General features: G+C 42.5%; 1 protein-coding gene across 1 annotated transcript in view; it reads right to left on the minus strand.

Moving 5' to 3' along the window:
• FOXP1 (forkhead box P1) overlaps positions 1–25,306 on the minus strand; it is a 103,925-nt gene extending 78,619 nt beyond the window's left edge. The window contains exons 1-5 of the mRNA XM_082664555.1: positions 25,200–25,306; positions 13,973–14,110; positions 12,827–12,910; positions 7,249–7,402; positions 1,605–1,809 (exon numbers count right to left, since the gene is read on the minus strand). Of these exons, the coding sequence (XP_082520681.1) occupies positions 1,605–1,809; positions 7,249–7,402; positions 12,827–12,910; positions 13,973–14,092 (563 nt within the window). The 5' untranslated portion in view covers positions 14,093–14,110; positions 25,200–25,306. The remainder of the gene's footprint in view (positions 1–1,604; positions 1,810–7,248; positions 7,403–12,826; positions 12,911–13,972; positions 14,111–25,199) is intronic.
• Positions 25,307–27,237: the final 1,931 nt, after the last annotated feature.

The following is a 27,237-nucleotide window of genomic DNA, read 5'->3' on the forward strand; positions in this document are numbered from 1 at the left end:
TTCGATCCCTTTGCAGTCAACGAACAGCATCAACCTCAGGATACCAAAGGCAAGTAGAGCAAAGGACAACAGCCTAGAACCTTTTCTTCAAAAGCTATCTAAGGTCTAGTTTGTTTGTTTGTTTACTTACAAAGGCATTCTAAGAGATTATAAAGCGAGCGCTAAGACTGGTCTCCAGACATCTAAATCTATGCTCACTAGAAACAAAAGAAGCCACATTTGGTCCAATGGCTCCAAATGAATTCTTACTGCCCACCATTCTGTTTTTCAAGCTCTTCTAAACCAGTAAGTTATAAGCATCTTTTAGTCCTTCTGTGTCTGCCACAGAAACTCCAAAGTGATTTTAAAAGGACAGTTGCAAGTTTTGGCTAAAACATATATAATCTCATCTCTGGAAACCTCTCATGGTTTTTACGGTGGAATGTGATACACACAAACATTCGTACACTGTTTTCTGTGTTTACTAAGCTCTAAATGGATAAAATGTTGCTGGTATAAAGATACACATCTAATTAAATCAGTGGGCTTCCTAAGGTTCAATATTTCAAGAAATACATGAAATTATACGTGTAACTGCTTAAGTGAAAAATAAAATTCAAAATTCTTTCACTGGGTCACTTTTATTAAAACAACCAAAATAATCTGGTTTTCCTGATGGAAGTGACACTTACTATCACCTATTACTTTTGAGGTTTCTTTCCTTCTGTGGGTGGACACTCTGCATATGAAATACACAGGAAACAGTTTAAAAACAGTAAACTGAAAAAAAAGGTTTTATATATACTTTCTACTTTGGAAAAGCACTGAACAGTGGAATTAATAGTTCTGCGTGCTAAGGTATACTAACATGGATTCACAGCTTCCTTTTCTTAGAGCTGTCTTCTCACATGATATATCTGGGACCTCCCAGTCAACCTCAGCTTCAAGTAACATCCAAGTGAAGCTCCGGGCGATTAAAAAATATAAAGTCTTAACTTCCAAACAGGAAGACAGAAATTGAGTCAATGCTACCATATGTCCCATGAGCAGGAGAAAGTGGCTGTGTATGCTTGTGTGTGTATACATGTGGACCCCTTCCATCTCTCCATCCCTCAAACCTTCACTGACGGTTTCAAAAAAAAAAGGCCAAGTACCCTGGGGACACGATGATGAATAAGATGGGCTCCCTGCCTTCAAGGAGGGCAGTGCCGAGTAGTGTGCGTTCTACCTTTTCTCAAACCATGATTCAACACAGCCTACAGCAGCCAACGCTATTCCCTTCGAAGACGTTTAAAGCCAAGGAAATCAGCTCGTACGGAGCGGGCACTTGGCAGAAGGAGTAAGTCTGGAAGCGTGGAAATCCGACCCATCCGATGAGAGACCAGAAGACTCTGCCTGAGTTCCTAAGCTCAGGTTCGATCTACATAAGTGCTAATTCCATGTTGAAAAGGTGACAAGAATCAGATGCTTCACACCCACACCACACCGAATACATTCTGAAGTAATTATATGCACACTCCAGTCACATGGATCCAATTAGAGATCCCCAAGATATGGCAAGGCCCGGCCACCCACCCCTCCGCGTCAAAGACAGCTTTGGACACGTCTCAGATGGGCGTTCCTACCTTTCCCTTTTGGGAGTGTGGACTGACAGCTGTCCGTTGGTAGAGGCATGTGGGTTCATTATTAAGGAGGTCTTGGAAGGTGCAGAGGAAGAGACGCATGTCGTGGTCAGATCCAAACTGCTGTGATTGTTGCCCGTGGTTTCTTCTGTCGTATGAGCACTTGTCACTTCTTTCCAGAGCTGCTGCAGTTCTGTTGGAATCATGCCTGAAACAAACAAATTGGATAATTAAATCAATTAACAGCTAATTCCGTCCTCTTCAAACAGTAATTAAATCAGAGAGTCAGTAAACAAAGCCTAGTGTTGGGGGGGAGCGGGTTTGGTGCGCTCAGTTATTTTTCCTTCCCTCTCAACTAAGGCAAATACGGTAGGAACGAACGTGTCCTCCCCCTGAAGTGCCCTCATCACACGTAAAAGACACCCGTGAAAAGGATTCAAAACACAGCTACTTCTTGCAAGGACTGTATGCCTCCATCCAAACTGTTGTTTCTAAATCGCCGGGGCGGGGGGGGGGGGGTGGGGTGGGGGGTGGGAAATGCAGATACATGTTACTGTAGTTTTAGACACAAAGAAGGGCTCAAAATAAATTTGTTCAACTATACTATTATGACAACACGAGCCACAAAATGAATAATTTTTGTGCTTAAGCCTTAAATGATGACAAATAGCTCTGTTATTAAATACAGTTTTTATTAATCACTTTTAGACATAAATTATGAATTCATATTGTCTTCCTGAAATGCTTTTCAACTTTTAACAGTCAAATTGATTATACTATGATTATTTCATTAACACACCTATCTTCCTCATTAATTTTGGTTTCTTGTACCACATGCTTAATTGATGGATGTGTCTACCGAAAAACTGTATAACTTTTTATACAAGTAACACTATTATTACTGTCATTTCTTAGATCCATGCTAATGAACCATTGCAGAATGAAATGAAAACGTGAAAGAAACTTGGAGCAGTAAAGTTCTCTTGTTTTTAAGGGGGTCAGAATGGACATGGGTCTCAGGCAGTAAGTGTCAACTTGCTTTTTTTTTCCCCCAAGAAGAGATACAATCAGGATGCCAATCTCACTATTGTGGGCCTGCAGCCTTTATTCTGGGGGCATGCCTCTGCAGCTCAGGATTTCCAAATCCTACCTCAAGGCATATTCTAGTGCGTACACACAGAGCAGAAAAATATTCTGAACGGCAACCGACAAAAACAACAACCTAGGAGGACAACCTGGAAGAGATCACAGCCCCTGGACATCACCAGGCGATGCCGCGTTAGAACTGGACGTCTGGATCACAGGTCATTGTTTCAATCAACTGGAACCCAGCTATCCTAGAAAGCCTGCCATTTTCTCACTATACAGCAGTAACCGAAACAGGCATGTTTCTGACCAAACCTAAGGTACTGAATTTAAAAAGAAGGCTGTGCGCATTACATTCATTTGAAACACATAATAAAAAATGCCAAGGTCTAAATTTAATTTATTTTTGTCATTTAGAATACAATGGATAGATAATCATCTCAACGTGATCAGCCAAACATCTTTACTTTGCTGAACTGTTAAAGATTTTAATTATGCTAGCATTGGAGAGCACTGGTCTAATGAGGCGATGGACTCCAGAGAATCCGAGTGGTTAAGAACTGTGAAATGAGTCTGATAGGATTTTTTTATATTCACCGCGGATCGTTTGCATATCAAAGAGGAGTAAATTATTGCACAGCAGACCAATAACCTTCCCCGCCTTTCTGAGAGGAGCGTTAACAAAAACAGTTGGTCTCTCCTAACGGTTCTCCACGAAAATGTTCAAACGCCCGCGTCTCTGCAATTAATAAATATTACAAAGGAGGCCTCAAATGATACAGTAAGTGGTCAGATACTCTCCGAACGCACCCTCGACAGCCAAGTCGGGTTTCTTCTTCCTTCGTAAGAATCAAATGCCAATTATATTTTGATGGATTTTGTCCCAAATGAGCGTTTAGTTATTAGGCATATTCAATTATGACTTGTCCCCTGAAATTAAACCTCGGAGGCAAATTAAACAAAGGGAAAGGTCACCACACAATCCCGTGTCCGGTTCTGCCGCATCTGGGCTATTATTTTCCAACACCTTGCGAGGTGACATGTGGGGTGTGTCTGTAGCTAACAGGCCACCGCTGATGTCTGCACACCAACAATTACCTGCGAAGATGGCTGACCCTCCGACCACTATTTATTCAACTGAAACAATAGTGAATAGGCTTGTCTGTGGACGGTAGCACAGTGATATAAAGCCACACAAGTCAACACCCAGTTTTATTTTCTGGGGAGTAAATACGCATGAAAAGAACAAGCCACCTATTTCTCAACTCAGACTAATTGATTTCTGGGTCAGGTGCATGGGAGGTCGGAAGAAGGAAGAACACACCACGGTTTCTAAGAACTGTGTTAACACTTTCCCCTCGACAGAAGCAGAACTTTGAAGGTGTTTCAAGAGTAAGCTGTTTATCCAGCAAATAAAGACAAAGAGAAATGCCCCGTTACACTTGTTATGCCCACCGAGTACATTAATGCTACTCCCCTCTCCTTCTAGTCCAATAGGCTAGCAAATCAGTTCCCTCGCCCAGAAGGAGAAACGGTAAATAAAACGGGAACTCACTGACTGACAACGAGGCATCCTTCTGGGTCAAATTTCAATGTGATAATAACGGTGAAGAACATTGTCATCAGACTCACAGAAAGGCAGTCAAATTGGTCTCCTCCATCAATGTTACACCTTGTTACGTGATGTTAAACTGTTAGTTCAATGAATACTATCTACCAAACGATGCTGTTATTTGACAGCCGAGATCTCATGATAGAATTGTGACAGATCAAAGGTAAGCTAGTCACTCATCAGACTACATGGACATCAAATGTCCAGAAAGCATGCATTTCTTCCCAAAAAAATGGTAGATAGGAATAACAGTACCAAGTTAAACAAATCCATTAACAGGTACATCAGCAGGCATGTAATTTTCTCCCAGCTATAGTTTACATTTTAAAGAATTAAAAAGTCAGAATGATACTAAAATTCTATTTCTTTATGGGATTACAGGTGCTGAGGAAGATGAGATGATTAAGGACACCAAGGGAAAAACAGACACACGCTAATAATGTAAAACAGAGAGAAGGCCCTACAACAGCCCTAAAAACATCCAAAGAAAAGTCCTTCCGTTTCATAACCTAAAACCTCCGGGTGTGTGTGTGTTGGTGGGGGAAGAGGCTTCAAGATATTATTCTCTGTTTCTTCATATACTTTGATATTTACATGCATGTTTAAGGCAACTTAGCCAAGACCATACAGGTACGTAAAAGAACCATGATGATTATATCCTGAAGTGGGGCATTACCAGCATTTTTAACACATAAACCCTGTGCCTTGCTACATTTCTTTTTCCAGGACAACTGGCCCCTTCATTATAAAGGAAAATGCAGACACAGGTTTAAAAAATGTATGTTGCGGGGACAGTTGACAGATTACCGTTCACGGAACTCAATTTTACAACCCCAGGTATCACCGGTTCCAAGACAGAGCTGATCAACCTTTTTTTGTCCTTGTACCTCCAGAGCCAGGTGACCACGTTCAAGCAAGCAGAAAGTTGATTTAAACCTCATAATGACATCAGTTTTAAGCCATCATCTCTCTGATAAAAAAAAAAAACCTGTGTTGTAGTCCAACATGACTGAATTCTCCAGTCACTTTGGGCGAGGGGTTAGAGGAGACAAAACCAACCTCCTGATTCCAAGAGAGATGGCAATGACGCTGGTGGTTCACTTCACTGGGAGAAATATCTATATTTGCGTTTATGCATCCCGGGCGCACACAAAGGCACCACCTTAGACTGTAAATATGCGTCGTCTTAATGTCACGGGGGCTAAGAGTTAGAGCAGACTGCTAAGCGTATCAATCAATGCCATGACTAGTAAATTACCAACCGGTGTCTCTGATATGTTACTGCAGAGATTACACTTCATGCATCACCACAGTCATTTCTTTCACATTACACATGAGCTTGTCTTGTCACTGCCCAATTGCCCTCTTTTGGACAGCTTACTGATGTACTATAACAATGAACCTTAGTGCACAAACTTAATAGTATAGGAGCAGTGGGAAAAGATGAGAGAGGTGGACGCCGAGTCCAGTGGGTGTGTCAGCCCAGCCGGTGATGTTGCCAACAATAAACCCAGAAGTGTAATTAATGCACGTTGTAACATTTCGCAAGCACAAAAATGCATTAGCCCGTGTGTGCTCCCCCACCCCCATCCCACCCGGCACTGCTCAGTTACCGAATCTTCTATTTTGACAGCAACGGAGATGCTGATTATATATGGCGCGGATGAGCAGTAATGGCAGAAGGGGGAGGGGAGGCAAGAGGGAAGTTAAAGGAGGAAAAAGCCCTGGTCTCAACACTAAAAACATAAACAAAACCCAAAGAACCCCAGGAGGGACAGAAGTTGGGTGTGGCTGACTCAGTTCGAGAATCAAGATTCCACGCACACAAGCCTCACCGGCTCCGCTTGACACCAAAAGTTACTGAACACGTGGCCACGCCTTCAGCACCATGAGGGGAGAAAGACGTTCCATATTCTGAACGTTTTCATAATGAAACTGGATCCAAGATACCAAAGGCTTTAGCTACCAGCCTTGAAGGCACATATACACATACATCCGAGTCTATCACGGGCCTTGAGGAGGTAAATGAAATCTACCACACCCCATACGGGATGGAGGAATTGTATTTCAAAACACGGCATGACTCTTCTTTCCTTCCTGCCTTTCCTTCTTGCTGGTTCTGAATAATCCATTTGTGTATCACATTACACACATGAAAGTTAGAGTTGCTTAAACCCAGAGGACGTCCTATAAACAGCTAGAGTACTCATTTCTTTCTGACGTCCAACACCCATTGGAAGAACACGTCAGTGGCTCTTCCAAAGAAATGTTTAAATCCATGAAATCTTGTTTCCTTTTCAAAGGGCTCCAGTTTTCGAAAGAGAGCTGGAGATGGACAGGCTGCCTGTTCTGACGGGTACAGAACCAACTGGTTCAAAAAACCAACAGTCAGGTGAATACAAAAAGAAAGAAAAGGGAGAACCCAACAGAAAACAACCTTGGCTTTTGTAACAGCAAGAGATGAATCATCACCGTTTACAGAAAAAGAAACCTGAGTTTCTCCTTAGATATTAAAAAGTGGCATTTCTAAAGCATTACTACGATTTAACACAGAGCAAGTTACAGGATGTACAACACATCTTAAAATGACTAACAGAAGCCTTCAAGAAAATGCATCTGTGATTCCAAACTGAAAACGCGAGAAGATCTGATTAAAATGCTCCCTCAGTCACAGCGGCACTGCCTTCTCTTACTCTAAGAACGTGCAGCATTCTGATCCTGTAAGCCTCCTGATCACCCTAGGTCCTCCTTTTGGCACCGACGAGCGCTCTGGCTCCTGGAAACGTCCATCACTGTTACCTGATCCGGCTTTGCCTCTGAGTGTGCATCGGCGTGTTTTAAACGGACAATCTCCTTCACGATGAGCTGGAAGAAGACGACCCCACCCCCTCCCCCGCCCCAGAGTCTCGAGAGAGAGCAGCGCCTTCTGTAACCATCATCGACGCTTACCTTGAGCAAGGGGTTGGAGGGGAAGGGCAGGCTGCCCCGGCTGGATTGTTAGAAGGCCTTGGCGCTGCAAAGACAGAAGGTGTTGCTGCTGTAGCTGCTGCATCTGTAAAAGTTGCTGCTGGAAAGCCAACTGCTGGGTAGCCACCTGCTGTTGCTGGAAGAAATCAGGAAGAAAAAAAAAAAAATGAGATGGCCACTGCTGGGGGAAGGTGAAACGTATGGACATTTCCAAACACACTGTCACCAGCCGGGACTGAGAGCGCTCACTAAAGTTTCGCGGAGGGCTCGGGGTCAAGGCTGCTTTCAAAGGGACAGAACACATCACCTCTGAGGAGAAGCGAGGGGCTGGGTGTGGGCCCTTTCTGCTGCCGGCTCCCATAGGAAAATAATGTGACAATCAAGGCAGCTTTTCCTATGGTTTGAAAGGCCTGAGTTCTTCTAGCCAAGATGTAGACTTCTAGACTCTGAAATTTCTAAGTAGACACAGGAGCAGCAGGCAGGCTATATACCTACCACTCCGGGTCTGGAGGGATTTGAACCCTGAACCTCCGAGGTGTGAAGGGACAAGTTGCCTCCATCCCGCCTGCACGGGGAGAAGCTTTTAACTACTCTGTTTATCACTTCTGACATAAATAAATGAGAAAAAATCAGACCTTTGAAGAAGAAAAACTTCATCTAATATTGTTAATTAGCCGTGACAAACGATGAAATAACATTGTAAATCTTTCATAGAAACAGCCACTAGATTTTAATTACACACATTCATAATTTAGCAAACAACATCGTACTCGGCTGTGAGTGTTTAATATGAAGGACACTTGAAGCTTCAGATGCCTTCGCTTGGCTTGAGTTTCAGAAACCCCGAGGTCTGCCTCCCCGCCCGCTTTGTTCTTGCAAAGAAGGGGCTTTGCGAAATGATAAATATCTTTCTGTTGATCGGACAATGACAGGAGGAAAACTTTTGTTGTGTAAAACATCAATACATCATTCCTGTGTTTAGCAGGTCTCGCTCCAGCCAAAAAAATTAATGTAGATTTCCTCAGTAATTATCTGAGTGATAGAAAGATAATACAGTGCAGTATTACAATAAATAGAAGGAAATTATCTAATATCCTTAATCTGCTAGGAATCAAATCGAGGTGGAGGTCTTAGCCACATTATGGCTAACAATTATGAAAGGGAAATTAACCCTTCTTTGGGAAGGGAGTTCTGGAGCCAGGGAAAAAAAAAAAAAAAGAAAAGAAAGAAAAAGGTTCTTTAAGAAAAGAACAAGATACGTTCTCCTAATTCTGAGTATTATTCAAAACATCAGACACGTTCACAACCAAGAGGACAATACAACTCTTTCACAGAGTTTCTCATAACTACACTTTACAAACAACTGCATTCACTTAACCTAACACATGACCTTGATCTGATACATCCATAAAATGGTATATGTATCAAGACCTTCTGATGTAAAGTTCAAAGGAGGAGAAAAATGGTGGTTTCCTTTTGGGCTCCATGTAGTTTATTTTACAGTAAAAACCATCATTCTCATATTAGCAAGCAATTTCAGACTTACTACCATGCCACTGAGAAAGTTAATTGCGCTTCACTCCAAAAAACAAATTCTATACCACTGACAACAAAAATTTAAGTAAATTTAAATGAAAAGCCAGTGTTTTCATTTGAAGAACAGCATGCATAAAATGACCCAATTGTTTTCACCCCTTCCCAAGTTCTCACACATTAATGTAAGAGCCAATGATAGTTATATTCACGTCCAAATGATTTTTTCACTTCTTCAACAGATACTAATTCACGACGTTTAAAAAAACGGGTGAGGGAAGGAAGAGAAGAAAAATAACATTGATACAACAAAAGATCAGGGAGTTAGCTCTTGTTGAAGTAGAAAATCATGGGGCAGGGAGGGTGCTGGACTTTGGGGAGAGTGTTTCCCATCTTACTGTAAATGAAATGTTTAGAAATTGTGTATTTATATAAAATGACTGATGGCTGTTCTGTTGTCTCTGTGGCCATCCCTAGGAAAAGCTCATGAGAGCTGTCCGCGTTTGAAAAGTCAGGATATAAAAGTATACAAGGCCCATTGTCCAAAGAAAGAATTTAAAAGCAACGCTGGTTGCCAAACTGTGCTCCCCACCCAGTTACCAAACACAGGATACGAGCCCGTTTGTTTACTTCTCACAATTGAATGCATACAAAAAAGGTCTCCGTGCAGTCCCCTGGACAGGTCAGTAGTCGGTGTTAAAATGCTAAAATGCCCTGATAAACCTTGCATTTCGAATCCCCTCCCTGGCGCTGCAGTCAAAGGTCTGTTTTCCTTTCTTCGCTCCTGCCTACTGCCTAACATAAACTGTCATAACTGCCCAGGACAAACGGCCCTTTTAAAACAATCAACTTAGCCTACCTCACCCACACAGGATGGGATCTTTTTTTGTGGCTCGACTTAAAATCAATTCTGCCTTCTCTTTTCCACACCCGTCCCGTCCAAGAGTCATGAGCCGTCACCTAAATCCCAGCTGTACTGGGGCTACAGAGCACCCACCTCCCAAGGAAGGTCTTAGGTCTAAACTCAACGTGGGGCCTGACTTTCTCAAGGAAACATCTCAAGGCAACTTTAGGGAAAAAAAAAAAGAGACTAAAGTACGTTGCTCTGGCCCAGGATCAAGTGACTTACTGCAGAGGCGATCAAAAGAGGGGAAAGGGCGGGGGAGGGGGAGGGCTGCCGATTCAAAAATTATGAGCCACTAATGACTGGGGATTCAGTAAATTAATATACTTGTTCCATCTGTCAACATCCGAGTTCAGACCTTGTTAAAATCCTAACCACCAGTCCACATCATGAAATTGCTACCATGTGACTCTACTGCATGGCAGCACACAAGGCCCACCACCTGCATGGTAATTTCAGGAGGCTCCCCGCTTACCTTCGGGGAACAGGGCTCTCCTCATCATTGTTACAACAGGTCTCGGCCACATCCAGTGGCACTGTGAACACACCGCTAGAATCCAAGGAGACGTGCCCGCGCGTCTGGGTCTACCCACCCTTCAGGATGTGAAGGCAACGTCATCTCTGCCTTTCGAAAGGGATGGCAAAGGGTGACCACGACAAACGCAGTGTCCTGGAGATGCCGAATGCTACTACAGTGTAACCACCTTCCCCTGGGTTCAGATACAAAGTATTCCCCCTTCTCCCGGCAACTCCCTTCCCAAATTCTGACACCACCATCGCCTTTGAGCGCCCGAGATGCCCCCTTTCTGACAGCAGCAGTTTGGGAGAGTTAACTTTTATCCTTCCTTCTGCTGTGGAACTTTCGGCTTCCTATTTCTTTATGTGCCCTCTGAGCTCATCTGAACTTTCATGTTCTCCCAGCATGCAGACGTGCATTCCAAACTATGTCTAACAGACCAAATAAGAGGTTAATAAGAAGTGGCAACAGAAAGGAAAAACACAATCCCCGGTAACTGATAAGAATGACAGTGCGGCCCTTTTTTGTTTGTCTTCAAATATAGAGTTAAAGATCTTTAAAAAACTAAATTTTGATGCCTTTGAAAAGAAAGAAGCACAAAATAACAACAGGGGGTTATTGCCTGTGAGCCACAGGGGAGAAACTCCATAATTCTTATTCTCCCTTTTGAAGGCTGTTAGAAATCTGATTCAAAAAAGCAACAGCAGAAGGGGAAACCTCTTGAGGCTGTAACCATTTCCTGTGATCATGCATAATGTGCTTCAAAAGTGGGTTTTTACCAATTCTGTTGATCAATTGCACCTCCTTCATATCCCTTCTTTTTTCTGCTGTGTTTACATCTGATGTGACTCAGTGACGAGCACTGTCTGAGACTGTGAAACAGGCCTGTCATGTTGATTTATGGGCGCATCAAACCACAACTTGTCCAAACTGAAGCTCGCAGTTCATTAATTAGAGAGTTGTGACTTTGAAGTCAGCTTTCAGACTGTGGTTTTTAACATTTGGCTTAATTTATATGCTCTTGAATGTGGATCTCTAAGGAAAAAACTGAAATTCCCTTCTTGTCTTTGAACTTCTTTTGACCGCACAATAATCATTTCTTTGTCCAGAGTGATGCCTGCAATCCCAGAGTCATTAACGCGCATTGAACTGCCACTGATGAGTAAGCCCTACTGAATTAGAAAAACAGCCAGCAAAACAAAGCTGAGAGCCTTCTGCACAGTGATATCTCACAATTACATGCCTTCCCTCCCTGTGCCATTTCCATTTTAATTACTGTTAGTCCTTTAGATTTACATTTTAGACACTTTTTAATCTGTTCCCTTTTTTATTATAGCAGCACCCGGTAGCGCGCCACCGTACTTAAGGTTGTGTCAGCAGTTTCATTAAAACGCCTCCGCCCCTTCACCCCCAAACTGCCCCTACTCTGCAGGGGTTTCCACCCAGGCTGCTAAACAGGACTCCAGGATGAAAACTTGGCAGGGCACGGAAAATGTACCCAATTTGTGCAGAGGGAGGAGACGGCAAAGTGAGAACGGCTGGCTCATTCCCAGGATGTAAAACGAGCGCTTCCCGGCACCTGAGCTCAGCATCCGGGCTCCTGCGAGGGACAGGGGTGGGGTGGGGGTGGGGTGGGGTCACCTGATGGGACTCCCTGTAAACTAAAGCAAGTGGCTGCCTCCTCTGGGTCAGCACAGAAGCTGTTCAGCGGGATTCGGACCTGTTTATCAAACTCTGAATTGTCATTCCAAGGAGAACACTCAAATGGAAAGAATTTGAGTCCACCGTGAAAACACGAGGAGATAAGTGACAGCGGATAACTTTGGAATGGGCAGAAAGATGTCACGATAGTGCACACATGCCCAGAGATACTCCCCCATCTGACTGAGCCTCAGCTACATGGAACTGCGCAGAAGGTGGGACAGAAACCCTCCCCGGGAAGGCCTTCCCTTTTACGGAGTGAACACTGTCACCTAACTGGGTGGTGGGCACGTGTGATCACTACGGGCACTTACGAAGTACCGTGTATGCAGAAGCTATTGTGATACGCAAGTTCTTCTCGGGAAAACACAAACAGTCCAAGCCTGCCTTTAGCAGTTACGACCCGTGCAACTTGCAGGAAGAGGTTCAACAGAGATCGGGGTGTTTTGAATCTCGCTCTGACTTTTGGGGTAAGAGATTCTTCTTCCAAAGGCAAAGGCCATCACCACCTACTCAAGCTCTCTGAGCTGGAAGCGGGGGGGGGGGGGGGGAACCAAGTGTGCGACCAAGTATAATTTCCCTGAGTGCACCTCACCTCTCCCAGGTAGATCCTGGACCTCAGTGGTACCAGTTCGCAAAAGCAGCCCTAAAGTTTCTGCCACGATCCCTCTTCCCAGTGCCCACGTGAGGTACACCTGGGGTGGTGTTATAAAATACGTGGCAGCCGGCAAATGGAACCCAGAAAACTCTGAAAGAAAACAGGACAATAACTCTCGGTCTGAAGGCTGAGAACCGATAGAGTCGGCTCAGTTGTGCAATCATTTAAGAGATGAATGACAGTTTAATCGCCACGAGAGAGTCCTCTGGGATGTGCGGTTTGAAAGTAAAATATGTATTGTCGGTACCTCTTTAGGCTGTTTTCCAGCATGTTGTTGTAAAAGTTGAAGCTGCAACTGTTCCTGTTGTTTTTTATAAAACTCTTGAAGCTGCTGCTACAAAGGAAAGAGAGGACGGTAAGTAACAGAGGGTAGCGCCAAAGCCACTGTCCCTTTCGGCGCCATGTACGCGCTGCGGCTTGAAAAATGGCGCCCTTTTATCTGTAACGGCCTGACCTTTAGTCTGAAACCCGACAATAAATTTCAGCGCACGCTGACTCTTCTTGGCATTATTGTTTGAAAAGTAATCTCCAAAATGAACTGATGAGAAACATACCATTTTCTACACAAACTAATTAAAAGAAGGCAAGGGATGACCTTTGATTGTACAACAAAGCCAGAGCGCCCTTGCGGAGGGAGTCTGGTGCATCTCTACCGCAAATCGCGTACATGCTGGCTAAGTGATAGGCTCGGGCGGTGTTGGGGACCTGTGTTCAGTGTCTACGTCAACTGCGTGGGGAGCATCCTCTGCTGTCCTGTCCCCACGGCCTCACCCCAGCAGCTCCCATCCCTATGGTCCCGAGTCTCCTCTATTTGGTTCAGGTGTCCATCAAGTCCGACGATGAGGCCCCCACGGCGCAATGGCACCGGAAGTTCGCTTCAGCATCGGCAAACACGGAAGAGGTAAAATCAACTCTACACCTGACAATTAACCAACTCCAAGACGTTTCTTGATGTTTAAAAGAAAAATTCTGTAAGCTTCTGAGTGGAGATGGGGACTTCAAGAGCTGTCACATTTAAACCTGCTCCTGACGTGCTCCCTGTTTTGCTTTGATTCACACCATTTAGAAGCCTCTGGCTTTCCAAATAAAAGAGCGCAAAGCCCCCTAAGCCTAAAAGATCTTATTTCTACCAAGTCCAATTACAGCCTTAATCTCAGTCCATTGGGTACTCTCCAGGCCCAAACCCTCGTGGCTTTGGCAGGGTCCCTCTCTTTCAGAGATGCTAATGCACCTGATCACCCAGGGACCGATGCTGCGTCCTGCCCCACCCTCCCTGCTCTGCTTACGCTTCTTCGACGACGGGCAAAGGAGCTGCTCAGGTGAGGGGAATCCTGAGAGGAGGGACGGGCCCCAAGGGGCCACGGGATGCTGGGGAAGGAGGAAGGACCATTACCTGCTGAAGCATGAGGGCCTGCTGCTGCTGGAGGAGAACCTGGAGCTGCTGAGGGCTCAGCACTTGTTGCTGGAGGATCTGCTGCATTTGCTGGGGAGTGATAACTTGAGGTGTCATCATAGCCACTGACACGGGAACCTAGAACGTTAACGAAGGATAAATAGGAAGCCAGGAAATTGCACGCCCGCAGCACTCAGCCTTCCGGGTCCAGGGACTGACCGGCATCAGCCTGCTTCCAGGACTGGCCAATTTCCCAAGTGCAGGGCATCTATCCAGAGGGGATGCAGCCACAAACCCTATTTAATCTATCAGGCACATTGATTTTAAATAAAGAAAAATAAAAGAAAACCCTGTAGCCGCTGACAAGGGCTCCCGATGGTCTGGTAAACGAACAAGGAGTAAAGGCTTAATAAATGCTACCTGGAGTGAGGTTAGTATGATCTCAGTTTCTTAATAAGAATGAGTCTTTGGTCATAGTGAGATGTAGCACGTTAACGCCAATGTGAATTTTGTTTTAGGGAAGAAGGCAAACAGGAACCAGTATTTTCCCGGCTGGAGCTAATACGATCCCCTTCCTCTGTGGACAGTGGTTTTAAGAACAATCAATGAACGCTGAGTCTTGTGGACAGCTGAACCTTGAATGCACCTTCCGAACTTCAGCACAGACCCTTCCTCTGATGCCTTTTAGCCTTCCTTATTCACCCAGCACACAGATGTCTCAATTCTTTCATATTATGTGCGATACCATTAAAAGCTGCTTTCCATGACATTTCAGTGACAAACAGCTACAGTGATGAACTTGATAGCATTTCATATTTGCAACTGTTAACACGTTTCTGCACGGGCATCTCTGCAAGGAACCTGCGCGCTGTATCTGAAAGGATGATGTCTTGTTCAGATAAAACACTGACATTAAAATGACAGGCTGTCTTGGCCAAGGTTACACAAATTGTATTCAAGCGGATACCTAATGACAATGCTATGAATTCTGCAAGCTTTCTAGAATGTAATTTAGCTATTCAAAATAATCACTGCACTTGTGTTTAATTTGCAGACTACACGAGAACCATTTTGTCAGGCCCCGTAATACAAGAAGACTATTGCATGAAAAATTAACCCCCCCACACACACCAAATAAAAAGATAAGGAAAGGGGAAAAAAAAAAACAATGAAAGAAAAGACAAAACCTGTATGTCTTCTAACAGTAATATTTAACCACCTTACTTTTCTTTGGTTTCTAATCAAACATGTGACAGCAAGAAGCGAGAAGCAGTAAAGGATATACTTTGTTAAAAAGGATCTGCTGTCATCTCATGTATTACAATAAAAGGTAATAACATGTTTTGCACTTTGCCTGTGTGCCACTTAAAAAAAAAAAAAAAAACCCAGCAGACAATAGCTGATTAGAAGATAAAAGAATTTAAAAATCTTTCAGAGGAGCAGTAAGCAAAAGGGAGAAATGCAGTATTAATTTTATGTAACATAATGTCTTAATATGCAGTTTATCTTGACTTTTTCACATGATTTGTCCTGTCATTTGCATAGCGAGCTCTCATTCCTAATTTCACAGTCATTATGCACTGATGTCCCGATTTCTCAGCATCACTAATTTTGATGAACTAAAAAAGGTTCCTGAAGGTCAGATTCACGTACAGTGAACAGCCTCCACCGTTGTTGCGGGCATGTTTTGTGTGTGGGGATGTTTATGCACAAGTTTCACATTGTTTGGAAAACACTAGCTGGAACATTTGAAAATTTTCATTAACCCTAGTCTGGAAGGTCATCAATGAATTCTTCCTATTGCAGTGGCCTTTTAAGCATAGATGTAGACACACTGTAATTTTAAACAGATGGGCATGTCTGAATATTTTTATATGCAAACAGGGACAGATGTATATGAGTGGATAAATTATCCTTTTAAAAAGATACGTCGCAGCACAAAATATCACCAATGATTAGAACAGTGAACTTGCATTTAATCTAGGACAAACACCAAGAAGACATGATCAAAACATCTAACCACCTAGAAATTCATTCCAATTAGTCCACTCTGTCTTCATACAGCAGAAACTTTTTGAATTTTTCAATCTCTATTGGGTGCCAATCTCTATCTTTTGAGCTGCGAAAGCCAACGTATCACAATAGAAGTTTACTTTTCCTTGAGAGTTGCATCATCATACAGGGAGGTTTGATTAAGCAAACAAAAGAACCATGTTTAAGGTTTCTTTTTTCCCCTGCGTTTCTTGGATGATGTACAATATAAATATTCTTGAGCCAAATTTCTGATGGTGATGAACAGGAAAACAGACAGGAACAGGGTGGTGTTAAGATCTAAGCTGGTGATGAACGTGAAATTAACAGTGTTACAACAGAAACCATCATAGAAACAATCTCTTGCTCATAATGTTTAGACGGACTATGGAGAGCCTATGCAAGAGAAGGGCACCAGAGAACTTCTGGGGGTGATGGAAATGCCATCTATCTTGGCTGGGGTGGTGGTCACAGAGGATGGATACAATTGCCAAAATTCTTCCGACTGTATACTTAAAACAAATGCATTTTATGTAGGTAAATTATGCTTCAATAAAACAGATCTGAAAAGTTTTAAAAAAGGACTTACATACACAGCTGATTTTTAAACCCTCATATACAGTCAACAGTTTAAATCTCCTTTTCCCAGAGTTATTTATTCAATTTTTGTTGTCATGTTACAGAACAGTAAAACGAACTTGAGTCTCCTCTCCTTTTTCCCTTTGGACATCTCGACGGAGGTGGTGACAAGTAATCAGATGCTTAAAGCAGCAGCAGGCACAGCCAAAGGAGGGAAAGGGGCGAGAAGCCTGAGTAATCCTCCAGCCCGGTGACCAGTCTCTGAACAATCAGAAGTGGGCTCTTAGATCCTGACGGCCTTAACTTTGCTTTTCCTCTCTGAAACCACATTTTCACACAAGTTCGCTCTGAGCTTCCAAAGTGGGCTCGAGCTTCATTTATAAACATAATAAAACTAAGATTTTCCCAAAGTTCCTCCTCCAACGTGTCAGGAAAATCAGTTAAGGAAAGCTTTCGCAAACGTAGCCAAATGAACCAGAAACCATTGTGGGGTGGGAAAAGGAAAAATAAAAAATAAAAAAAAAAAAATCTGAGCACAGTGTGGGGCTTTAAATAGTTAAGAATTATAGCCTACATAGCCACTGCCTTAGCTCTCGACGTCTAACTTTTTCATGTAGCTAGTCCCTCCTAATACTGGGAATCAAAGGGCAGGCGGTACCAGCGAGAGGCTATTATAGCCCACACTTTATTGCCCATTACTACTGAGGTCATTAGCGGCAAGAGTGATTGTACTGGTCTTAACCTATTGATCACTGTAACTACTATCATTTAATCCTGTGTTGAATGTCTGGAAAGCAGGTACAGGCACACAAGAGAGAGTGCTTCAGCATTGAGAAATATGGCCAAGGCTTCGAAATTACACTTTGATTCATAAAATCTAGCCAGTGGTTTAAATCAATAGTATTTCAAACAGTCATGTGAGTTTTTAACTACAGCACTCTAATATTTATGAGCCCCTCTTTCAGAGTATTCAGTCGAAACTAAACTCCCCCCCCCAATTCCATGCACCTCCTTTACCCTCCTTTAGATAAAAACATTAATTTCTGAGGTTCTGTGTGGTACGGGGCTCATGCCTTAACTAGGAGTTCAAGCTAATGCTTGATTTCTTCCTCAAATGACAATTTAAATATAATGCAAAAAAAAAAAAAAAAAAAAAGACCTGTACCCCCGATACTGTAACTACCTTAACTGTTTGAGTATATAGAAATGAGTATGTTTTATGAGTTAACAATGAATCATAGAAGGCAATTTATGAAGAACGGGAATGATTCTGTCTAGCTGCCTTCAGGGATCAGAAATTCAAATTAAACTTCTGGCAGACATTTAAAGAATGCTAGCATACAAAACTGAATTTAAACACACACACACAGTTAACACTCTTTAGTTGAGTTTCAAGGGGAAGTCATGAATTAAAAAAAAAAAAATTGGTTGATACACTGCTGACTGATACCAACTGGGTGTGGCCCACCCCAGGTGCACACAAACCTGCGAACATGGCAGCCGGACAGCTGTGCTGGGGCCATTGGGATACGGCTGCTGGTGTGGGCCTGCTGCTACCTTCCTACCAGCCACTGGGGAGATGTCCTCTGCACCAATAAGTGCTGTGAAAAGCCCATCCAGTGCTGTGTAAATTCTGCCTGATACAGTTTTCTTTTACTTCCAAATGGCTTTATATCATCTGAACGCTAGAAGAGTATTAAAATAATATGGCTTATTTTTCTCCTCCATCCTCAACAGGGAGAGGTAGGTAAGGGGAAGGGGAAGAAAATAATCTAAAAAGCAAACAAACAAATAAAAACACCCACAGAAACAATACTGATTTCTAATCTAGGACACAATTGGAGGAATTGGGTGGGAGGGGAGATGACACAATATAAATACTGAAAATAACATGTTATCCTTTCTTTTTCTTTCTCTTTAGTTTACACGCACGTTAACTCCAAGGAAATGCTGCCAGGTATAAACACACATAGATTTTTGGACCTCAGCATTTCTCATAATTGCTATGTGTACAAATAATGCAAATGAGAAGATAAAAACATTTTAAATACTGCTGTATTTCCATTTCTCTGGATTAAGAATTTAGAAACTACTTTTCATCTCTGGTTATTCACCTCGTGGATGTCCCAAGAAACTTAAGTCCCTTCTAGACCTCGGGCTGCGTTTGAATGATAACTGACCAGGTAAGGCAGTGTCACTTGGTTCATCAAATAAGAGCAAAATGAATTAAATTAGAATGCTCCAGAACATCAAAACAAAACCAAAGAAAATGGCTACACACACACACACACACCTATGTCAAATTTGATATGATCACGTGGAAGCGAGCCTGTATAAAAGAAAATAAACAGCAAGCCCCCCCCCGATGAAAGACAACAGTTTTCATAATTAATAACCGAATGGATACAACTGATATATCGGCAAACAAAAAAGTTAGGAAGCTTCTATCTGTTCCCCATGGTGTTTAGAAAGAAGAAGAAGAAACACACACACAGACACACAAAAACCCAAAAAGCCACAGATACCATGTAAAGTAGGAAAGAAAATACATTTCTGACATAATATTTCAGTCTTCAAAAAATAAAAAAAAAAAAGCATGCTATTCACGTGGAAAGTATAATTCTGTTCCATTATAGAATTCTGTTTTTTTGTATAACTCTTTTAGGCTTCGCTATTTTGCCACAATACTGTACAAAGCATTAAGGCAGGTAATGGTTATTATATTAATGCAAAATCATCTAAGTAGTCAGTCATTAGCATAACTGTTCTCTCAGTAACAATACAACCACCTATTAAAATTTTAGGGAAAAAAAAGACCTCTTTAAAATGCAATTAGCGTTTCATTTTTTATCATTTTGTTTATTACATTCTATCAAGAAAGGCTATCCTTCCTTCAGGAAGAATTGTATGGCCAAGACTTGCCTGCCAATCAGGAGTTATTTCAGGTTATCAAGCCTAATAAGCAATCCTGGCAACGCTCTCTGAGCTCTTCTTTTGTCTCTAAATTGTAAAAAGTGGCATAAATTCATATTTGTTTACAGCACAGGCATCTGTGGGACCTCCATTGCTCTCCTCTCACATTTCCCCCCACGTAAGGTTACTCCACTAGGCGCCAGCGTAACTGTTTTAGCTCTAATATCAGCTTCATTTGCATAAAAATGTAAAGTTTACATAAATTAAAACACTTCTCCCATTAGTGACTGTTAAATACAGGAAACAGTGGAAGCTACACGTGAAAATAATCATCCAATAAGCCCTGATCTTTTCAACCTAGCAACTATTATTATTATTATTATTATTATTATTATTATCATCATCTAGAAAAATGCCCCCTCTTCCTTCCTCAGTCTCTCTCTCGGAGGAGGGATGGAAAAAACTTAGTGCACGTGGATCAAACCTGCTCTGACAGTTTATATGAACAACAACAACAAAAATCGTCTTTTAAGTACTGTAAAGAAGAGGAGGGGAGAATTATTCCAAGAAGGTACCTCAGAATAGACTCTACCCACAGATCTTTAGCTCTTGAAGAGAAAAAGAAGAGGCCTTGGCTGCATAAGCTCCCTTACATTGAAGCATTATTCAAAAATAGTGAAAGGGAAGGCAACTGTATCCATCCTCTTTGACACACACAGATGATTAGAATAAGGAAAGACGACTTGGAGATGCAGCTGGAGATCAACGGATACTGTTAAATGAAGAAAAGTTAAATGTTGATCTTTTGCCCATCGAACATTTTTCTAAGACTAAGAATTAAATGGACAGCTCTTCATGCTTTAACCAGCACAGAAAATATCACAGGGTGCTTAACTACGAAAAAATATACATCATATACATATAATTAATATATATACATATATATTTTACTATTTACTGAGATACAGGGGGGATTTTAGTTGGATTTAAACATGCAGGTAGGCCAAAATTAGATCATTCCAACATTTTTAAGGCCTGACTGAGGGTGCAATCACCCTTTCTTTCCCCTTTTTTTCAGAATTATAACTTCTGTTTCTCAAATTATGTAGTTTCTCCTGCCTATTTCCAACACCTTTACCTTATCTATCACAGTTAAGCTAAGGGGTGCAAATTAGATTCTAATGGGAAAGCATCAGTTGCTTCTTTGACAATCTCACCATTCACTGATTTATTTCTAATGGAGACAAAGCCCAACCCAAAGCTCCCTATGTGATAAAGGCCAAAACATGTTCCAAAATGCCTAGTAAAATCAAGGCTAATGGGAAAGCCATGAAGACCCACACGCATGAAGTGGTGTGACAATTAGAGTAATTGTACAAAAAGCCATCTTCAGGACAAAGTAAAAGAAATTAAGCTGCCACAACAGTAACAGGTTAGATGAAAAAAATCAAAATTTAATGTATTCTCCCCTGTGTCATCTTGTTTTGTCAAGACATCAAATAGAATTGGGAAGTACAAAATAACAAGCCCTTGAGAAATCACAGAAGCCGACCTTTTTGATGTTGTTGATTTACCTTGTTCTCAGTTATTTGAACAATGATGTTTCAGATTTAAGGGCCTGATAAAGCTTAAAAATTAAAACATGATACTAAGGTATCCCAAAAAAGTGCACCCCCACATTTAGCCAGCAACTTCATTGATTCGTTGCTTTCAACCGGATTTGAAAAGGAGGCACAGTGCATGTATTCAATATTTATTTCTCTCATTCTAAATTAATTTCTCTTCAAACAGCTGTCAGGTAGGAAGAAAGACTCAGAGATTATTCCAACAGTCCTCAAGTAGAGGCCCAGTTCAGGTCTCTCCAGATAGTTCAAGTTCCCAGCATCTGTAGAAGACTGCTTAGCTAAGAGGTAGCTGAGTTTTCTCTTTTTAAAAAAGAGTAAATAAAACTGAATTTAGAATGCCATTTTTGAGGAGGGGGAAAAAAAAAAAGTACTGCACACTTTGAAATGACTGAAACCAATGTCCAGAAATCTCATGCTATTGCCAAGAACAGAAATCTTTCATCAAAACCAAACCAAATTCATGTCTGTCCCCAAACCCAGCCATGCAGGTATACACGAAGCTATAGTCCTTCTCTGCCCCCGGAGAGCTACAGCTTATCAGCAACATAACTCCTAGTCTTATACGAAATCTTACGTACAAAGATATATAAAATCAATATATCACAGGATAGCTTTCTCAATTTTTATGTGTAGATGGCTGCTTCTACTAGAGCATACATATGAACCAAAAAATGCAGCAGTAAAAAAACACATCTGTTTAAAAGACACTGAAAGTAAATAACCTAGTATTTACAAGCACTAGTAGAATTTGTAAGATCTGGACTAGTTAATAACTATTAAATGACTGTAACTCCTTGTCATCAAATTCATATGCATTTTAACACATAACACACACACCAGACACTATGTATTTATTTACTCCAACCTTCTCTGGTCAACTGTTGCTGCCTCATCCCTCGCTAATAAATCACAAAGAACTACCTGCAGTGGACTCGCATTATTCTATTTGCCAAACTCCTAAGAGGATAGTTTTAAGTTTCCCCTTAGTGGTGTTCATCTACAACTAAGCCACAGAGTAAAATAAATTTCTTCAATCTCCTTTTTTTGGCCAAATTTTATTCACATTTTAGTTCAAGCTAAGAAGCTCGTCACACTACCGTCTCCTGATTGCCTCAGTAAAACCCTGTAACACCAGCACACTTCTGCCACCTTACTCAGCTGAGATAAATCTGAAATTACATTGCTTTTAATTAATCTGGATTTTAATTTCACTGTGTCTTGCAATTGTGTGGAGGTTGGCTGAAAAGTTTGCAGAACTGGTCAGCGTCATGAAAGAGTTTATCTTTCAAGTGACAGCTCCTGTCAACTTGCAAATACAAGGCAGTGATGGTGAGGGTTTTGTTTTTACAGTACATTTGACTGTAAACAAACAAACAAACAAAATTCAGGCCAACCACTCCTATCACAAGCTTTCCGATGATTTATGGTTTACCAACTGAGCAAGGTTACGCAACACTGCATGCCTTTAGATGCATTACTTCAGCTAGTTGAGATTTAATTAAGATCACAGCCTCTAAAATCCCTGTCAAATGAAAATTCAGAGAAGACAATACACTATATAGCCTCTTGCAGAATGTTTCCATTCCGTCCTCTGGAAAAATATGAGTTAATCTGCGTTTCTATGGCTGCAGACAAAAGTTCACTAATTTTGTTTTCTTTTGACACTTAGGTTGTTTTCTATTGTATGTCATGAGATCATTCCCTTCCAGGGAGGGAAGAAAAAAATCGAGAGTGAAACACGTTGCAGAAACTGCCCTTGACATTATTATCCGACATTAGCATAGCTTAGCTATGATGTCATCACATCTTCATATAATCAGCCCATGCTTAGGAGAGTTTCATTTAATGAAATATGTTTATTTAAAAACACAACACAAATGGGAAGCCTACCTTTCTTGAATTACTCAGATTAAAGAATTGACATGTTACACTCCTCATTTCCTTAACTGACCAACTTGTTAACAAATGAGCTGCACATATGGGTAGAAAAGAAAGTTCTGGAGGCAAATAAGAGAGCATAAAGCCCATTACTTTCATACTATAAGCAATCCCTAGGGTAAAATATATATATATATATTGTTAATAGATTTCTTCTTACAGATTGCTCTCTCTTCTTTTAAAGAAAAAATTTATGATCATGTGGTCCTTTACCTAGTCCAACGTATTTTTATTTGCATCAGCTTAGTATCTGGTTGCTTATCTCATGCCTTAGAAATGACAGGTGCTCACAGTCTTACTCCTGACAGGCCACTACACAAATAACTGTCTTGCCTGAAAGGGCTAATGCAGTACTAATGAACAATAAATCAACTTTGATTATCAAGTGTCAGCCCAATCCGTTTTCAGTTCAGCTCTATCACATCCTAGAGTAAGTCAGCCAGTGTCTCTGGGTAGGCAGTCTGTATTTTGGTTTCATTTTTACACACTTTCCACTGAAATGTGTCAGGCAGCTACAAAGAATCACGTAAATAGAAGTAGACCTTTTTTCAATGTAAGCGAAGGGCATCAATTAGGAGAATGTGCTTCAGTCTTCATTCGGTTTACTTAGTGACGGGTCTTAATATTCGAGAAAGCTTTGTATTCTTTTAAACAACAATAACAGCAACAGATCCTAAACTAGAATCTTAATGTGATCCTGTTTAAGGTTTTTGACAATGACATGCTAGCTTGAACACTTTACCACATAAACCAGCTCTGACCGAGCATTCCTCTTGGAAAATCTATTACAAACAAATGGGAAAAAAAAAAAGGCATTAAAAAGGCCGCCTCTAAAATAAAAACCTCACTCGATTTGAAGTTAAAAAAAAATGGCTTCTTTAACACTGACTTCCTAATAAAATAAATGCAACTTATTTTTTTCTTAAGCAGATTAGTCACTGATAGTATGAGTCACATTTCCTGTTATTAGGCTTAATTTTTCCCCCAAACGTGTCACTTTCAGAGTGTTGGAATCTATGGAAATTAGGTGATTTGCATTTTTAAATTGGCTTGATTAGAACATTTGGTCTGTGTGGACAAGAGTATAAAATTATTAGATATTTTGCTCCGAACCGGCAGGCCCTGAAGGAGTTAATCCCAAAGAGGAAAGAGTCTATATGTACTTTGCTCTAAAACTTTACCACCCACTTCCTAAAGGTCCCCTCCTTCCCATCACGACACTTGGGCGGGGGGAACCAAGAAAGTCTCGTTTCCACTGACCGTCTTTCAGGCAGTTCTGACAGTTGAGGTAGCTACAGTCAAAGCCGGTTCGGATGGGAGCACCCCCTGACAATTCCTCAGTCTGCTGCGCGTCCTAACCCAAAGCCCACTCACTACTTAATTAACCAGCAAAGTAATACAACACAGCTGAGACGTCCAAACCTTCCTGAGTGTCCCTCCGCCAGCCTGCCCTTTTCTGTGTGCGGCTTTATTCGTCCCCCTCCCCCCCCCCCGTGACTGTGTGTGAACTCCTTGAATTTGAACAGCTAAGCTGAAAATAGCCTAGACAGATATAGAAACAAACTATCAGCAGCAAAGAAACATCCACACGGGTTACACTGAGATGGAAGGCTCCTTGTATATGTCACACGCTCTGAAAGTGACATAAATCACACCCCAGAAACGTCCCCCGAATGGAGTGATGGCGAGGGCTTTACCAAAGTGGCTGCCTGAAGGCCAGAACGGCAGAAAACCAGTAGCAAACGAAAAAAAAAAAAAAAAAAAAGAGCGAGCGAGCGAGAGCGCGAGAGCAAAACACAAGCAGGACTTCCTTCAACTCTCAACTACACCCCACCCATGAACATTTTAAAAAAGGAGAGCAAGAGAGAAACGGGGGGGGGGGGAATCTCTCTCTTCCAGGACCCACAGGCCTGGAGCTGCTTCTTCCCACCCCTCCACTCCCTCCCCCCGCCTCCACTTCCAGAGCGCAACTCCCACCCAAGTTGATAAACAGCGATGGTTATTATTATTTTTTTTTTCCAAAAGACTCAACTTAGAAACCCTCGGGCGCTCCTGCCTTCCCCAGCGAGGCCCCAGGAAGCTGGCACCGCGGAGCCCGGGGAAGGAGAGCAGAACGGCAAAGATCAATCACAGGGACCAACCTGACACTCTCCATGTAGCCGCCAGGCGCGCGGAGCCGGCTCAGGGCGCCCGCGCGGGCCGGGCGTGGGGTCCGGCGGCCTCGGCGTGCAGGCGGACTGCACGCGCGCAGGGGCGCTCCGGCTCGCGGGCTGACAAGACGCGCCGCGCCGCGCCGCGCCCACCCGCCCCGCCCTGCTCCACCAATCACAACCCGCCTCTAAACACCCCGCGCCGCGCCGCGCCCCACACAATGGGCTCCGCGGCCCGCGCCCCGCGCCCGCGCCCCCCGGCCCCCCTTCGCGCGGCAGGTGAAATCACGCTCTGCTGAAACCCGGCTTTTGTTTCGGGAGCAACTCCGCTTAATTGCTGTTAACCCTTTGACCCGCCTCCGGCTGACGTCTGGGAAGCCGGGCGCGGCGCGCATCTCTCCCTCCGGCCGGGGCTGCCGGGTCGGGGCTTTTTGGTGGGGTGGCTGTGTTTGTTTCCTCTTGGAAACTGACAAAGAGTTGTCCCGGCCTTTCAGAGCAACCCGAGCGGCAACGCACGGGAACCGGCGCGTCCGGCGCACACCCCGACTGCTCGGAGCAACTGTTTAGAATCGGAAGGGGATGCGGGGCTCAAAGGCAGCGCAGGAGAACTTCCTCGAAAACGGCCTTTGCGGGAGAACTTTCGCTTCACGTCCCTGGTTTAACCCAGCCTTGGCCTCTTTTATTTCCCCCCTTTTCTTTCCAAGAGCCGGGTTCGCCGGAGTGTGCTTGTGCGCACAGAGGAAAACGAACCCGACACGGGGGTTGAAATAAATAACAACCAACGTACCTCGTTGCTGAACCAAGCTCCTTGCCCTCTAGAACGACAGCTGCTGAAGCAAGCATCTGCCACTCTTTCGCTAAGAAATAATTCTCTAAATTCCGTTCTTATTTATACAACAACATCAACACAGGCTACTCTCCATGAGCACTTGAAGATGACCTCTATTAGTCACTGCTCCTTAATGCTGTTTAAAGCTGAGTACAGTGTGAGGAAAAAAAAAAAAGTCACCAATAGTGTAAACTTGGTGGGCTCAACTGGCCCGATTTCGGTGCCAGGTTAATTTAGTCATTTTCGGCAGCTCTAGAATCACTTCTCTAATTTACCCTTGTTCAATTTAGGGGAAAACTTTTTGGCCTATACTTACAAAACAAACAAACAAAACTCTAACTTTTAAATTATTTTTCTTAAAAATATTCGAGGAAAGGTAGTCGTGACCTTAATGATTACGTATTTTCCCTCAATTAAAAAAAAAAAAGGCCACAAATCCTACTCCACTAATTTCACTTTTACTTGAAAGTATTTTTCCATTTGAGGTGTTAACGCAGGTTACTACAAACCAGAAAGCATATTGATAGTATTTCCGATCAAGCAAATGCCTGAATTTCAATCAGGTCAGCTCGGGAGCAGACAATTCCCCCATTAATCCGCCAGCAAAAGAGACAAAAGCGCCAGTTGACTGTCAACTTATGATCAGATGTTAAATGGGTGCAGCACTGATCGAGCTCCACCCTAAAGTGTTTTTGTGTCAGAAAACAAATTTATTAATGGAAGTTTTTCAGGTCACAAAAATGTGACCCCACCCTCTCATGAATATTCAACAGAGAACCAAGGCATTCTTTTTTGGGGAGAGGGGCCTTAAATCTGCCAGTGTACCATGAATCAGTAGAGTTCTGACTCTTAAAGAGACAAGGCCCTCCTTCCGTAGGGGCTGGCAGGGCCCCAAAGACAGGAAATAAAAATATAGGAAGTTCTCTCCAACCAAGGCACAGGGAGAGAGGAGAAATGTTCATTTCAAAAATCCACATTTTTTTCAAAGGTATTAAAATTCATTAGAAATTTAACGTCTGTGAACAACATCAGGGTGCCCTTTAAAGAAGCAATTCTTTTTTTTTTTTTTTTAAAGACCATTTCTTTCAGAGGCATCCATAAAACTCAAGCATGCTTTTACAAGTTGGCCCACCTCCTTTGCAGGTCTCCGTTTGTAAGCGAATTGTCTCTGGGAGCATCCAAACAAGCAAACAACAAACA

Source organism: Grampus griseus, assembly GCF_964374135.1.
Source record: "Grampus griseus genome assembly, chromosome: 10".
In the NCBI taxonomy this organism is placed as follows: domain Eukaryota; kingdom Metazoa; phylum Chordata; class Mammalia; order Artiodactyla; family Delphinidae; genus Grampus; species Grampus griseus.